This window comes from Chanodichthys erythropterus, chromosome 7, assembly GCF_024489055.1.
Source record: "Chanodichthys erythropterus isolate Z2021 chromosome 7, ASM2448905v1, whole genome shotgun sequence".
Classification (NCBI taxonomy): domain Eukaryota; kingdom Metazoa; phylum Chordata; class Actinopteri; order Cypriniformes; family Xenocyprididae; genus Chanodichthys; species Chanodichthys erythropterus.
The window spans coordinates 1,286,069-1,303,730 of record NC_090227.1 but is presented as its reverse complement, the minus strand read 5'-3'; the positions used below and the strand labels follow the sequence as shown (position 1 = coordinate 1,303,730).

At 35.8% G+C, this 17,662-nt stretch overlaps 1 protein-coding gene across 1 annotated transcript in view; it reads right to left on the bottom strand.

The window, feature by feature from the left end:
* abcc8b (ATP-binding cassette, sub-family C (CFTR/MRP), member 8b) overlaps positions 1-15,008 on the bottom strand; it is a gene marked incomplete at its 5' end in the record, with an annotated part of 38,102 nt that extends 23,094 nt beyond the window's left edge. Inside the window, 10 exons of the mRNA XM_067390736.1 lie at positions 382-516; positions 607-762; positions 1,234-1,398; positions 3,546-3,734; positions 8,556-8,798; positions 11,383-11,549; positions 11,678-11,799; positions 12,844-12,985; positions 13,134-13,293; positions 14,979-15,008. Coding sequence (XP_067246837.1) covers positions 382-516; positions 607-762; positions 1,234-1,398; positions 3,546-3,734; positions 8,556-8,798; positions 11,383-11,549; positions 11,678-11,799; positions 12,844-12,985; positions 13,134-13,293; positions 14,979-15,008 — 1,509 coding nt within the window. The remainder of the gene's footprint in view (positions 1-381; positions 517-606; positions 763-1,233; positions 1,399-3,545; positions 3,735-8,555; positions 8,799-11,382; positions 11,550-11,677; positions 11,800-12,843; positions 12,986-13,133; positions 13,294-14,978) is intronic.
* Between the last annotated feature and the right edge of the window lie 2,654 nt (positions 15,009-17,662).

Here is a 17,662-nt window from a genome sequence, read left to right as displayed (position 1 = left end):
TCTGCAGACTTATATTACATCTTGTAAAAGGAGCATTATAGGTCCCCTTTAATATCTACAGAGCTTTGTTTAGAAAACTAAGCATTTAAATATCATCTTACTAAGATATATTATTGGCAGATGACTGATATTTACAGTTGCAAGAAAAAGTATATGAACCACTTGCAGAATCTGTGAAAATGTGAAACATTTTAACAAAAAAGGAGATAATACAAAATGCATGTTATTTTTTATTTAGTACTGTCTTGAGTAAGATATTTTACATAAAAGATGTTTACATATAATCATTAAATAAAAACTGCAAAAAAATTTGCCAGGCATATTTATTGCGTAGTGACAGTATCTATCCAAATTGCAAATCACTATGACTGAATTGCTCACCAGAGTGCTCTTCTGCGCCCGTGAGAGTCGAGTGGCTACGAAATACTGCAGCGGGGCCAGAGCGGCGATGACCGTCGCGCCGATCAGAGCGCTCACTCCCAGCAGAGAGTACAGCAGCAACACCCCAATCACAATCTACACATGAAAATCATACATCACGATTCACAATACATGCATGTATTCATTTAGGTGGCTGAATAATGCTAAACAATTAATCATCTTAACCTGAACCGGCATGGCCCACAGGTTGGGGCAGAGAAAGAAGAACCACATGAGGTGGTTGGTGTCGCGGGCCACTAGACTGCAGATCTGGGCCGTGGTCATGTCACCCATAGACATGTTAGAGGTGCACAGACGCATGATCTTATTGTAGATCTTAGTCTGTAGGGAAAAGAACAATGACGAGATGTTTCCAAGTTACCAGAAAAATATCAAAAGGATTGCCGTTAATCTTCATCTAACCAATTGGCTCCAGCTTTAAAGTCACTATGAAGTCAAAAGGGACACTTGTTGTATTTTTCGGGGAATATTGCAGTATTTGTTATAAATGATTCATTGTTCCTGGTAATCTTGAATCAGAATATCTTCTTCTTGCAGCATCTCTTCTCTTCTCTGATGACGAGGGCGGGGCAACCTGTCACTCACATGAGATCCACCAATTGCAAACCACAACCATCCAATCAATTCCCCACAGACAAAATCAAGCCCCGCCCTACATTTGTTCTTGTTTGAGAAGCGTTTCACTTGGACATACAGCAAAATACTATAGAAAAGACAAGCTTCATGCTGACTTTAACAGATCACTGAACATTAAAACTAGAGTTTATTGACAGGCTGGTCCATTATTTATACCTGAATGGCTCCTCTGAGTTTTATTCCGGTCTCAATGGCGACATAATAAGACGCCTGAAGGAAGGTTCTCTGCAGCAGCAGCGCCAGAAACAGCAGCACAGCCAGAACATACGCATTCGCCAAGAACGCTTCTGACGAGATGAAGTGCACTCCCAGCAGCTTCACCTGCAAAACACAGTGTGTAAAAGAGTGTGTGTGGGAGTTAGTTAGTAGTGTTGAAACTGGTTATTATGGTAAGGGGAGGGACATTCGCTCAAAGTGCTTGACCAATCACAACACAATGCTCAAGCTGACCAATCAGAGCACATTGTGCTTTTCAGAAGGAGGGGCTTCATAGAGACAGGAACTAAACAGAGCGTTACTGACAGACTGGGAAGAGAGGAGCTGCAACAATGGAGAATATGAGGAGAATAATGTGATTTGAATGCAAAACTCAAGCTCAATTGCACACATTCATCTAATAGCATGCAATATGCCTCAACCATCTCAAAGCAACATATCAAAGCCATTTTTGTGCTCTTGAAGCCACTTAAGTGTGTTTAAATTGATCATGTGATGAGATAGACAATACATCATCCTTTCTGTGGTTGTAAAAACAGAAAAAAGAATCAGGTTTTCCATAGAGCATTTGCATATCAAGTGACAAATATTATGCAGCGCCACAGCATGAGATTTTACAGTTACTGAAGAGAAACGCAGAGCAATTTTCCTAAGTGTTTGTCTGCACTCAGTGTTCAGGAACATGGATATTACACATTCAAAGTGCCATCTGAGTAGAATTTGAAACAGTGTGGTTGCAGTGATACAGATGTCACATAACAGTGCCAGCTGTTACGATATAATGCTGCTTTGTTGCTCTCTGAAAAATACATTAATTCTGAAAAGAGGCAAAAATATTATTCCATTTTTATTTTATTTTTTTTTTGTAAATGCAAATAGGTCTTAAAAACAGCTTTGTAGGGTTATTCGGAAACTTTAGCCATACAAAGTTTTATGTGTTTTTTTCAAGTGAAACACAAAAGGATAATTTGAAAGAATCTTTATGCAGCTCTATTTAACGCTTCACAATATACTCCCATTACTATTTGTAAATGCATTAACAATGAGCAATACATTAAGGTATTTATTTATCTTTGTTATCATTATTTAAAAAATACAACTGTTGATTGTTAATTCATGGTAACTAATGCAGTCAGTTATACAGTTCAGTCATGAAACTCTAAGCTGATCGTGTTGCTATAAAAAATGACAGAATTTTTTTTAATTATTTTTTTATTTCAATTAAATGAATGTACTATATTTTAGTTTGATAATGTTTTGATATTGGTAACACTTTATAATAAGGTTCAGTAGTTAACATTAGTTAACATGAACTAATAAGGAACTGCACGTATACAGCATTTATTAATCTTTTTTTAATGTTAATTTCAACATTTACTAATACATTATTAAAATCGTGTTAACATTAGTTAATGCACAGTGAACTAACATGAACAAACAATGAACAACTGTATTTTCATTAACTAACGTTAGCGAATATTAGTAAATACAGTAAAAATATGGTTAGTTAATACATTAACTAATGTTTAACTAATGAACCTTATTGTAAAGTGTTACCTTGTTGTTTAATATTTTGTATTTTTAGGGGATTTGATGGTACTAAATTATATTTATGGAATAGTTATGATCCATTTATTACCTGTTAATCTTGTGCATAGACCTGAAAATGACATTTCCAACTTAAACTGTCATGAATCTTGAATGCTTTGGAGCACAGACCGAAGTTTGGTCTCTTTGTAAAGATGACACTAGGCAGATTGCTGAAGAAAATCAAAGCCATACATCTAAACAAGAGTTTGATATCTCAAAAAATTAGCTTTCAGTAAGATTTTCTTTGGCCGCAGTACCAAACGCACTAGATGAAATTTGCTCAATTTAGTTTCCAATGCGCTCATTTTTGACTGCAAACAGTATAAATCTTTACCAAGTTTTGATCTGCTAAATGTGCAGCAGTGCATGTATGTATTGGCAGAGGCGAGTCACTGTACTTGACCTACAGCATCAGCAGCGCAGCAGATCTATTCCACCAAAACCAAATACATTAACATCGTCATATCCATCCCCATGCCAAACTCTCCGAGAGTTATCATGACTGAACTAATGTTAACAAATGAAACCTGTAAAGTGTCAATTTTATTCCATGTCCATGTAGCTCTCAAATCACACATGAGTTGGACGTCAATTTAAGTGTGGTTTAAGTGTCTAAACACCTGTTTGTGCCACTGTAAATACTGTATTATTTGCATTGGTACCGGAGGCAGAGCGCTGTGATTGTCGCTGCTGATGTGATGAACAATCCCAGAGATGCAGAGCGGCCCGGCAAAGCCCAGCAGGTCGGCCATGAAGCGGAAAGTGATGCTCAGCAACAGAGGTCTGCCGAACGCCTGACGCAGGGAACGCCAGATCCACCTCGAGCCCTTCAGCGGGACGGGGCCGTCCTCCTGCACACACAGAGAGAACCTCTGAGCTCAGAGAGACAAAACCAGCTGGAATGACAGACGAAGATTAGGAGATTTGCTGACTATATTTAATTTTAATCATCTCTAAACTGGTAATTTAGTAACTCATGTACAGATTATGTAAATTCCACACCCAAACACATTCTCTACCATGTCTTTCATAAAGGGCTTAATCTGAAGTGTTTCTAAAGTCACTTCTGTTTTCCAGGACAAAAGGGGATAAAAGTAATTCTGCTGTATTAGGGACATACACAGTCTGGTTATAAAAGTGCATGTCTACAAAACAACAAAAACAACAGCAAGGATCTGCCAAAAAATAAGTTTGCAGATCTCTGAATTTGGCAGATAACTGTTTAAATTTATGTAACGTCTGTTTACATGCAGCTCTTAATCCGGATTATACATCACTGGCCTTTCATGAACCATTTGCACTTATAATTTGAGTGATATCATAAATGTTGTCTATATTCACTCTGTATTTTTGTTGTACGCTCCACAATGCATTATACTTTCAAAGGTCAAACGAGGCCAGTGATTTCTGAACGGTTCACCTGACGTTCATGACGGTGATGGAAGACAGATATGAATATCTACATACAGTAAATAGAGTTGCATCACACAATTCTTACATACTGTACACTACCATTCAAAAGTGTTAGCAAGGAGTTAAAATAAACAAATATTCAAGGATGCACTAAAAGTGACAGTAAAGACAATGTTACACATGTTTTCTATTTCAAATAAATACTTCTGAACTTTCTATTCAATATGAAGCAGCATGACATATTGAAAATACTAGATATTCACTGGTGCAGTGGCTGCACTAATAAATTATATTCTGAAATTTATTCAAATAGAAAACTATGGAGCCCCCCACAGGACATGCAGGAAAAATAGTAGGCTAAATTGTGCGCACAATTTAGCAAATCAAGTGAACGAATTAGTAAATCATGTGTATGATTTTGCATATCGAGGGAACGAATTAGTAAATCATACGCAGAATTTAGCAAATCAAGGGAACGAATTAATAAACTGTGCGTAAAATTTAGCAAATTGAGGAAACAAATGAATAAATGGTACGCAGAATTTAGCAAATCAAGGGAACGAATTAGTAAATTGTGTGTATGATTTTGCATATCGAGGGAACAAATTAGTAAATCATACGCAGAATTTAGCAAATCAAGGGAACGAATTAATAAACTGCGTGAAATTTAGCAAATTGAGGAAACAAATGAATAAATCGTACACAGAATTTAGCAAATCAAGGGAATGAATTAATAACTTGTGTGTAAAACTTAGCAAATCTAGGGAACTAATTAGTAAATTGTGTGTATGATTTTGCATATCGAGGGAACGAATTAGTAAATCATACGCAGAATTTAGCAAATTGAGGGAACGAATTAATAAACTGTGCGTAAAATTTAGCAAATTGAGGAAACAAATGAATAAATGGTACGCAGAATTTAGCAAATTGAGGGAACGAATTAATAAACTGTGCGTAAAATTTAGCAAATTGAGGAAACAAATTAATAAATCGTACACAGAATTTAGCAAATCAAGGGAACGAATTAATAAACTGCATAAAATTTAGCAAATTGAGGAAACAAATGAATAAATCGTACAAAGAATTTAGCAAATCAAGGGAACTAATTAGTAAATTGTGTGTATGATTTTGCATATCGAGGGAACGAATTAGTAAATCATACGCAGAATTTAGCAAATTGAGGGATCGAATTAATGAACTGTGCGAAAAATTTAGCAAATTGAGGAAACAAATGAATAAATCGTACACAGAATTTAGCAAATCAAGGGAACGAATTAATAAACTGCGTAAAATTTAGCAAATTGAGGAAACAAATGAATAAATTGTACACAGAATTTAGCAAATCAAGTGAACGAATTAGTAAATCGTGTGTATGATTTTGCAAATCGAGGAAACGAATTAGTAAATCATACACAGAATTTAGCAAATCAAGGGAACGAATTAATAAATTGTGCGTAAAATTTAGCAAATCAAGTGAATGAATTAGTAAATTGTGTGTATGATTTTGCATATTGAGGGAACGAATTAGTAAATCATGCGCAGAATTTAGCAAATTGAGGAAACAAATGAATAAATCGTACAGAGAATTTAGCAAATCAAGTGAACGAATTAGTAAATTGTGTGTATGATTTTGCATATCGAGGGAACTAATTAGTAAGTCATACGCAGAATTTAGCAAATTGAGGGAACAAATTAATAAACTGCGTAAAATTTAGCAAATTGAGGAAACAAATGAATAAATTGTACACAGAATTTTGCAAATCGAGGAAATGAATTAGTAAATCATACACAGAATTTAGCAAATCAAGGGAACAAATTAATAAATTGTGCATAAAATTTAGCAAATCAAGTGAATGAATTAGTAAATTGTGTGTATGATTTTGCATATCGAGGGAACGAATTAGTAAATCATACGCAGAATTTAGCAAATTGAGGGAACGAATTAATAAACTGCGTAAAATTTAGCAAATTGAGGAAACAAATGAATAAATCGTACACAGAATTTAGCAAATCAAGGGAACTAATTAGTAAATTGTGTGTATGATTTTGCATATCGAGGGAACTAATTAGTAAGTCATACGCAGAATTTAGCAAATTGAGGGAACAAATTAATAAACTGCGTAAAATTTAGCAAATTGAGGAAACAAATGAATAAATCGTACACGATTAAGGGAACGAATTAATAAATTGTGCGTAAAATTTAGCAAATCTAGGGAACGAATTAGTAAATTGTGTGTATGATTTTGCAAATCGAGGAAACGAATTAGTAAATCATATGCAGAATTTAGCAAATCAAGGGAACGAATTAATAAATTGTGCGTAAAATTTAGCAAATCAAGTGAACGAATTAGTAAATTGTGTGTATGATTTTGCATATCGAGGGAACGAATTAGTAAATCATACGCAGAATTTAGCAAATCGAGGAAACAAATTAGTAAATCGTACACAGAATTTAGCAAATCAAGGGAACGAATTAATAAATTGTGCATAAAATTTAGCAAATCGAGTGAACGAATTAGTAAATTGTGTGTATGATTTTGCATATCGAGGGAAAAAATTAGTAAATCATACGCAGAATTTAGCAAATCAAGGGAACAAATTAATAAATTGTGCGTAACATTTAGCAAATCTAGGGAACGAATTAGTAAATTGTACACAGAATTTAGCAAACCAAAGGAACAAATTAGTAAATTGTGTGTATGATTTTGCAAATCGAGGAAACGAATTAGTAAATCATATGCAGAATTTAGCAAATCAAGGGAACGAATTAATAAATTGTGCGTAAAATTTAGCAAATCAAGTGAACGAATTAGTAAATTGTGTGTATGATTTTGCATATCGAGGGAACGAATTAGTAAATCATACGCAGAATTTAGCAAATCGAGGAAACAAATTAGTAAATCGTACACAGAATTTAGCAAATCAAGGGAACGAATTAATAAATTGTGCATAAAATTTAGCAAATCGAGTGAACGAATTAGTAAATTGTGTGTATGATTTTGCATATCGAGGGAAAAAATTAGTAAATCATACACAGAATTTAGCAAATCAAGGGAACAAATTAATAAATTGTGCGTAACATTTAGCAAATCTAGGGAACGAATTAGTAAATCGTGCACAGAATTTAGCAAATTGAGGAAACAAATTAGTAAATTGTACACAGAATTTAGCAAACCAAAGGAACAAATTAGTAAATTGTGTGTATGATTTTGCAAATCGAGGAAACGAATTAGTAAATCATATGCAGAATTTAGCAAATCAAGGGAACGAATTAATAAATTGTGCGTAAAATTTAGCAAATCAAGTGAACGAATTAGTAAATTGTGTGTATGATTTTGCATATCGAGGGAACGAATTAGTAAATCATACGCAGAATTTAGCAAATCGAGGAAACAAATTAGTAAATCGTACACAGAATTTAGCAAATCAAGGGAACGAATTAATAAATTGTGCATAAAATTTAGCAAATCGAGTGAACGAATTAGTAAATTGTGTGTATGATTTTGCATATCGAGGGAAAAAATTAGTAAATCATACACAGAATTTAGCAAATCAAGGGAACAAATTAATAAATTGTGCGTAACATTTAGCAAATCTAGGGAACGAATTAGTAAATCGTGCACAGAATTTAGCAAATTGAGGAAACAAATTAGTAAATTGTACACAGAATTTAGCAAACCAAAGGAACAAATTAGTAAATTGTGTGTATGATTTTGCATATTGAGTGAACTAATTAGTAAATCATGTGCATGATGTAGCAAATCAAGGGAACAAATGAATGAATCGTATGCAGAATTTAGCAAATCAAGAGAACAAATTAGTAAATCGTGCGCTCAATTTAATAAATCGAGGTAACGGATTAGTATTTTTTTTTTCGGCACGTCATGTGCGGGGCTCCGGAGAAAAATTTCTTCTAAATTGTAATAATATTTAACAATATTACTGTTTTTACAGTATTTTGATCAAATAAATGCAACCTTGGTGAGACTTAGAAATGTTATCGACCTCAAACCTTTGAACACTGCTGTATAATGCATTATTAACAATGAACAATATTATATTTTTTAATGACCCTTAACCTAGATTAATAATCTTTTAAAATTATATATTTAAAATTTAATTATATATTTATAAATATACATATTTTGTTCGTTCGTGCCTACTAAATCATAAATGTCTATAGAATAAAGTTAAATTTTAGAACTTCATAATTCTTCTAATGTGACACAGATCTGACGCAGTGAAGGAAATGGATGTACCATCTGTGCGTCGAAGGCTTTGCGGAGCCTTTGGTAGTTGGTAAGAGCTCTCATAGATATGGGCAGCTTGCCGATGGTTTTCAGGTCGATGGGTCGTTTGTGTGCAGAGGTGATGAAGGTGTTCATCCACCAGTACGTGCTCTTAGACAGCAGGTTGACGAACGGCTGCTGGAACCGAACACCCAGATCCTGAAGGTCATCAGGAGGCTTCACCTCCGTGGGATAGGGAAACCACATGTAGCGCTGAAACCCAACCGAGAACACAGTCATGAACTACAATTCTGCCTTTTGCTGCTATAACAACTTCTCCTGTTTTGGAAAGCTTTCCACTTAATGTTGAATCATGGATGTATGCAGCCTTGCTGGGGTTTTTCCCCCATCTAGTAAATGTCCAAAACTTTATTCTAATAGTGTGAGGCCGGTTACGAGATGGGATTATTCCCAGAGATGAGTTATGTCAAAGTGCGGGATTTGTGCAGGGAACCAAACAGCTGTCAGACGTCAACAGAAGTGTATTGTGCATTGCGGAGCCATTTGATTCAGCTGTAAACTACAGTTTCTCAGCATTTTAATCTCACATGGAGCCGCAGCAGTGCTATTATGCAACAGACAGAGGGGATCATGCCGTACCTAAAGCGACAATGTCCTCATGGCTAAACTTGTTGTCTGACGTGGAGGCGAATGATTACTAGGCACTTTCTCAGACAAGCTACAAGTATTTTTCAATATATTAGATAATACTTTACAATAAGGTGCCATTTGGCTGAGAGCCATGCAATATTCCAGTGATAACGACACTGCTACATTTTTACCGTTTGTATCAATCCACTTGAAGCGACTGTCATGGCGGCCGAGCAAATCCACCATTTTTTTTAGAAAATCCTACACTTGTTACCATGAAATGTTGTTTTTTAGGTGAGAATGTAGTTGTTTAGACCTGAAAAATCTGACTCATATTTAATTATAGCACCTATTTTTACTATTTATTTAGACGTTTTCGGAGATGTGAGCTCCAGTCCGTCAGCAGTCGTTCAGTGCTCGAGTACCCGCTGAGAACAGCTTCCTCTCGGCCAGTGCTTTGGGGATCGCTGGCTCTTATAGTGGTTAAACATGAGATATAATCAATTTTGGATACATAAAACAGGCAATCTTTGGTCTTATTAATCTATTGTTGCTGAGCAAAATCAAATTGGGCTATGTTAAATTTATTAATTTAATATTAAGACTATATTTTTTTGATCCTGGAACAACATTCTAGTCTGAAAATTTAGCCTTAACCCTATTCCGATCCCTAAACCTAACCCTACTCATAATTTATCCCAAAAATCAGAAGGAAATGATAGATGAATAACACTGATGTAGAAGCACAAATTCATGATTTTAAGCCTAAACTTGACATAATCTGTAAACTAGCACCTATTTATACTATTTATTTAGATGTTTTCGGAGATGTGAGCTCCAGTCCGTCAGCGGTCGTTCAGTGCTCGAGTACCAGCTGAGAACAGCTTCCTCTCGGCCAGTGCTTTGGGGATCGCTGGCTCTTATAGTGGTTAAACATGAGATATAATCAATTTTGGATACATAAAACAGGCAATCTTTGGTCTTATTAATCTATTGTTGCTGAGCAAATCAAATTGGGCTATGCTAAATTTAATAATTTAATATTAAGGCTATATTTAAATCGTGTAGAGCACTGCTTTTGTACATTTGACTGAAATGTACAATTGAGTTTATTTTCTATTGCCATTTAAAATGTTCAATAAATCTTATTTTATATGAATAATATGTTGGATTTGGTATTGAGAAAAGGTCCATTAGTGCGTAATATGGATTGAGTGAAAGTAACATTAATACACCATTAGATGGCAACAAACCTTACGAGTGAATGATTCAGTCACAAGAGACTTTTAAATTGAAAGGGACTTTTGTAAACAAAGGACGGTGTTTTAAAATTCCCTTAACTGTAAAAAGGACAAATACTAAGATTGCTTTCCTCATCACACATTCAAACGGACTTTTATAATGGATATAATATTTATGCACGTCCTGATATTGCTGAGTTAGATGCGTTCCTGGGTCAACATATTTTTGTTGATCCTGGAACAACATTCTAGTCTGAAAATTTAGCCTTAACCCTATTCCTACCCCTAAACCTAACCCTACCCATAAGTTATCCCAAAAATCAGAGGGAAATGATAGATGAATAACACCGATGTACAAGCACCAATTCATGATTTTAAGCCTAAACTTGACATAATCTGTAAACTTGTCCCTCAAATCTGATTGGTTGATTTGAATGTCGAAAATGTTGACCCAGGAACATGTTGAACTCAGCAATATCAGGTTATGCATAATATTACGGACAACGACCTGAAGAGCGAATGTTATATCAGACACAGGTAATGCTCGCTCAGGCGATCTTTCTCTCTCTAATACAAAATACAATGAGTTTCAATGGAGGGACTCAACAATCCTTCATTATTAGTTCTAAAGTGACGTTTCAGAATTAGTAACGGAGGCTTGGTCAAACGATTTGAGATTTTAATCTGTGGCGGAAGGAAGTAGTGCTGCATAAAAGAGGGTTTTAAAGACACTCCGTTGTTGTTCTTATTTATTTACACACTCGTGCCGTCGAACTGTTGTATGAACGCAATATCACACGAGTAGCCGTGCGATATGGCTGTCTATCAGCACACTGTGATTGCCTACGGCAGCTTTTAAAAAAGGAATAAGACAGTTATTTTAAACAACAGTTCCATTAAACGACGCTGTCTTCATTAATCCTCTCTCTGCGCCCCTATAATCCCCTGACCCCACACACACTCACCCTGCGCAGGATCACGTTGACCTCGACTCCCAGCAGCAGGCCGTACAGAAGCGCCAGCAGTCCTGTGATGCAGAAGCGCAGCTGCCTCAGGCCGATGCCGTGATCGTCATACTTTACAAACTTGATGGTTTTGGTGATAAAGGCCAAAGTCCAATAGATCAGCAGTGCTGGAGAAGAAGAGGAATATTTTAATATAGAATAAGAGCTGCTACTATTTTGACAACATTCAGTGTTTATCTCAGGGATAATGATAACTGCACTGATCTGAATCTCATGCTGTCGGGTCTGTTTATACCTATAAGCAGCTTGGGGAAGTTGGAGGTCTCTATGTTGTGGTAATAGACGATGGATGTGACGGCAGCCAGTATCCCGAGCCCTGCTGGCATGTAGAGGTGAAGATGACGGGACTGATTAAACCTGGAGAAGAGTTTGATGGAGTTAGTAAACACTGCAGCAGACTCACTCTTTCTGTGCTGAACACCAGGCTTTATCTGTATTAAAAGGCTGATGTTTTTTTGTTTTGTTTTGTTTTTTAAAAAAAAAAGGTCTGTTCTGCTCACCAGTGCTACATTTATTTTATCAAAAATACAGAAAATATGAAATATTTTTATAATGTAAATCAGCTGTTTTCTATGTGAATATATAGTAAAGTGTAATTTATTCCTGTGATCAAAGCTGAATTTTCAGCATCATTACTCCAGTCTTCAGTGTCACATGATCCTTCAGAAATCATTCTGATATGATGATTTGCTGCTCAAACATTATCAGTGTTTTGTTATTTTGTGTAAACTGTCATACATTTTATTTTTCAGGATTTTTTTGAGAATAGAAAGTTCAAAAGAACAGGATTTATTTTACTTTAGATCAATTTAATGCATACTTAATAAAATTTATAATAAAATAAAAAAATAATATATTAATAAAAAATCTTATTTTGAACAGCAAATATTCTGTGATTCTGTGTTGCATTTCCTTTGAATATAAAAATGTACTTGATTTGTAGAATTTTATTTGGTTAATGTCAAATTTACTGTTAAACAAACAATATTTCTTCTTCATTCTTCATTTTAAATAGTAACTTTTTTGTCTAAGTATACTGTGTATTATTTTATTAAATTTAGAATATTAGATTTGGGTCCAATTCTCACTATTAACTATGACATTTGCCTCAATAAACTCCTAATAGTTAGTAAGGTAGTTGTTAAGTTTAGGTTTTGATTAAGGGATGTAGAATATGGTCATGCAGAATAATGCATTAATGTGTAATAAACAGTCACTAGTTAATAGTGAGAATTGGATCCTAAACTAAAGTGTTACCAAATTATGAAAGTTATAAAATATACAGTCATATAATATAAAACCATTTTATTGTTCATGGCTAAATAACTGCACAACTGACAAACAAACACAAGTGAGCTGATAATCAGTGAAGCGAGGCCATCATTGAGTGGTTGTTCTCACCCGTCCGACACGATTCCCTCAGCGATCTCACAAACCAGCACGAAGAGCAGGACGGTGGTGAGCAGCCAGCGGAGGTTATGGCCGGGGAAATGAAGCCACGTGCTGTGGTGAATGTGGACCTTCGAGCTCTGACTGCCCCAGCCTACGCAACACAACCACAGTTTCTTCAGAATTAGCTGTGCAATGCACTCAACATGACATGTTCTTATTTGTATCTTGGAGGACCACGCAGAAGTGCTTTGAAAACCAGCCCACGTTCATAAACTGTGAAATATGAGAAAGCATCTCACCGATGAAGAGGATGGGGAAGGTGCTAAACAGCAAAAAGACATGAGGGACAACACCTAGAGCGTCCAAAAAGCAACCGTTATTCAGAAGGCCATTATCAACCTTATACGCCGAGGAGTTATCCGTGCCACAGAAGGACAGAGTCGAGTTAGAGACTGGAGTCTGAGGAGAAGAAAGAGAGAAAGAGGTTTGCAGACATAGAAACAGGCATCAGTGTAGGCTGACGACAAGTTATGGGATTATATGAATGCAGCCGACCAATCATTAAAAAGATGTTGTGTCTGAAACGCTGGGGTCTCCTGAGGTAAAGCTACTGTAATCTTCCGATCCACGCGTTTAATAAAAAAGCCATATTGCAGTTGCAATGTTTGGATCTTTAAAGGATTAGTTCAGTTCAGAATTAAAATTTCCTGATAATTTACTCACCTCCATGGCACGTCTTTCTTTCTTCAGTGGAAAAGAAATGAAGGTTTTTGAGAAAAACATTTCCCATATAGTGGACTTCACTGGGGTTCAACGGGTTGAAGGTCCAAATGTCAGTTTCAGTGCAGCTTCAAAGAGCTCTACATGATCCCAGACGAGGAATAAGAGTCTCATCTAGAGAAACCATCGGACATTTTCTAAAAAAAAATTAAATTACATAGTTTTCAACCACAAATGCTCATCTTGCACTGCTCCGTGATGCTCCATGCATTACATAATCATGTTGGAAAGGTCACGCGTGACATAGGTGGAAGTACTGATCCGTTAGGGCGGAAAAACTCTCCAACTTCAAAATTGCCCAACATAGCTGTTTTTCCTTTTTTTGTAAAGGCCGTTTGACTTAATCTTTGCAGGTTTCCTTTTGTAGACACTTGCTCAGAACTTCCACCCACGTCAAATGTGACCTTTCCAACATGATTACGTCATGCGTGGAGCATCACAGAGCAGTGCAAGACGAGCATTTGTGGTTAAAAAGTATATAATTTTTATTTTTTTTAGAAAATGGTTGATGGTTTCTCTAGATGAGACTTTTATTCCTCGTCTGGGATCATGTAGAGCTCTTTGAAGCTGCACTGAAACTGACATTTGGACCTTCAACCCGTTGAACCCCAGTGAAGTCCACTATATGGAGAACAATCCTGGAATGTTTTCCTCAAAAACCTTCATTTCTTTTCCACTGAAGAAAGAAAGACATAAACATCTTGGATGACATGGAGGAGAGTAAATTATCAGGAAATTTTAATTTTGAACTGAACTAATCCTTTAAGTCATGCTTTTGCAACAGCTGCAGCTTCCATCTTTGTACAAACATCTCATCTGTTTCATTTATTGACATAAGTATGAAAAAAAAACACCAAAATGAATAATCTATTCTTAATATCACACTGTAAAAATTGTGCATTTGTTAAAGAACGATTTCTTAAAAAAAATAAATAAATAAATATTGTTGTGTCCTAATCGGGATTAAATTATCTAAAATCATTCTTAATAATAATTTAAAAACAAATGCAGGGGTTATTTGTGCAAGTATTATTTCAATCACACCTTTATCCCTGTATGTAAATTGAGATATTACAAATTATCCTGTAAGAGATTATAAAACTGTTATTAACGCACAATATAGTAGCCTGTTTAGCAGTAGTTATTAAATAAAAAAAAAAAAAAAATGATGATTTAATTTTTTAAAATGTATGTTTGTGAACATACATGTTACAACTGAGAACATAACGTTTTCAAATATTGTGGAAAAAGCAAGTTCAAATGATTCTGTAGTGGGAAAAGCATGCATGATATTCACAGAACAGCCAAACTGTTAAAAGTGTTATTTTGCACAGTTGTACATCGATACAAATGCATCTACTCACCGGTCTGTATCCTCGCATCATCTTGAGAAGAGTTTATTTCATTTTCCCCACGATGACAGGGTTATTTTCCAGTACTAAAGCTGTGCTTCCCAACATTCAGAGCTGGCAGTGAGTTTGCATGTGTCACATTGAGCTGCTGTCCTGTGATCTGACTGACATGAGATGCTCGAGATTATAAATGATGGCGCTCAGTCCCGCTGCTTTAATCTCCACCCTCATCGCTTCTCTCGCTGAATGCATTTTATCCGCTAACGTGCCCCCACATCGTTAAAAAATAATAATAATTAGAAAATAATAAATGCCTTATTTCTCTGTGTACCTTCTGAAGTTAAAACATTATCTATAAGGCGAATAGATCAGTTAGTTAGCCTACATTTAGAAGTGTTTTTCAGTGGTTTACTTATAGTAATTATCGAATGTAATGCTGAAAGGATAAAAGCATAGAAAACATTTAGAAGCATGACAGCAAGATATGAAGCTATAAAGTAGCAATGGCATAATTTATAGAAACTCTGCCCCTCAGTGGTGAAACAATGCAAATGCATGAGGGAAACACTAGACTCTCAAGAGCGTTATAATTTATTACATAATTTGATGCAACATTTTACAAACAAGTATGTGAAACAGAAGGCTCCTCTTTTTCAACAAGATATGCATCTTTACTTAGCCATGTATTAAGTGCACTTGTTGACTCATTTTCTGAGGTTTTTTTAAATCTCCTGTGATTAACTTCTAAAAAATGTAGAGAAGAACATATTGGAGAATTAATTTATTTTGTACATTCTTAAAAATAATGGTTCCAATTCCAGATGGAAGCTTTTGCAGCAAAGACATTTTTGGCTTCCCAAAGAACCTTTCAATGAACAATTCACTCTAAAAAAATATTGGGTTATTTTTACTCAAGTCCTGGTTTGGGGTCCTTTTTGTGTTACCCAGATCCTGGGTCAGACGTAACAACCCAGCGTTTGGGTCGTTTTTGTGTTACTCAGATCCTGGGTCAGACGTAACAACCCAGCGTTTGGGTCGTTTTTGTGTAACCCAGATCCTGGGTCAGACGTAGCAACCCAGCGTTTGGGTCGTTTTTGTGTAACCCAGATCCTGTGTCAGACGAAACAACCCAGCGTTTGGGTCGTTTTTGTGTAACCCAGATCCTGGGTCAGACGTAACAACTCAGGGGTTGAGTTATTTAGTTATTTATTGCAGGCTTTTTTGGCCCTCTTCTGTCATGATCACTAGTGAGAGTGCCCTAGTCAGCCACTAGAGGGCACTCCATTCCGGACTCTTGTTTTCACCCCTTGGACTACATTACCCATACTCACTCCTGGACTCAATATCCCACTCATTGCACTCAGCTGTTTTGTGTTTCATCATTAGTGTTTGACTATTTATACCTGGTTTGTTTCTGCTCTGGTCATGGTGTCTTCATTCATGTTTCCTGAGTCTCTGTTTTGGTTTGCTTTATGTTTTGTTCCTGTTATTATTTTGTTTGGACTGCCTCCCTGGATTTTGGACTATTGACTGGTTTTTGGATTATGTTTCTGGATTTCCCTAATAAATACCTGCAATTGGACCTACCCTGTTTGTCTTTGTGTGTGCCGTGACATCTTCAGGAGAGAGCAGTGCATGTCTTTGGTAAAATACAGGTTTGTGTACAGATTATTTTATCTAAAAATTTGTCATTGTTCTGTATATCATTTAATTTTATGCAAAACAACATACAGGGGCGTGATGTGAGTCACCAAATGAGTGTCACATCAGTCTTTTCACGTGATTGAAACACCTGATGCTTTGCATAAAAATGTATTCAAAAGATGCGGAATAATAATACTTAAGATGTCAAAATATGTTCTCAGAATTGTACACTGATTATTTATGGACAGGTTCTGGAGTCAGTCACAGCATTTTTCAGCTATAAGTGAAATGCAGGCGACAGTCTGATCATCTCCGGCATGAGATCCAGCGCCGTTACAGGGGAAACAGGACAACAGTCGATTACACTGTTTAAATGTTTTTACTTAAACTTTTTACTTAAATGTACTGTAGGCAATGTGTATTAAAATATGCTATACTATAAAATATGATTGAAAATAAAGGAATTATCATGCAAACCAGTGGTTGTGTGGAGTAGTTTAGAGAATTTAAGGTAATCTGTAAAAATTCATTCATGTATGAAAAAAAAAGAAGATATTATTATAGTAAACATGAAGCAACCCATTATGCTGGGTTAAATAAACAACCCAATTTGTTCTGTCCTACCAGCCCTTGGGTTGAAAACAACTGAAATTGTTTTGTTTTTAACCTATTGTTTTTGTTTTTTTTGTTTTTTGTAAGTTTAGTGTAAACATTTTAATAATCTAAAGAATCTTTCTCCTCTATGAAGTAGCTTTTGTGCATTGAAATGCATTAATGTAATTAACCATCGTTGCCAATAAAGAACCTTTATTTTTAAGAGTGTGTGAACTATGTAAAAGCCTATAATCACAAATGATAATCAGGTCAGTCGGGAGGTCGAAGGTTTCTTTGACACGCCCACCAAACAACAACTTCAGCACTGCGGAAAGCAACCGCGTTTCACGATAGTGATTGGCCAACGAGGTGAAAGAGGGATGTCCCAGAATCTAATGCGCCACTCCTATTGGTTAAATCCGTAAGCGTAGTCACTAGGATACGTGGCGAATGTAACT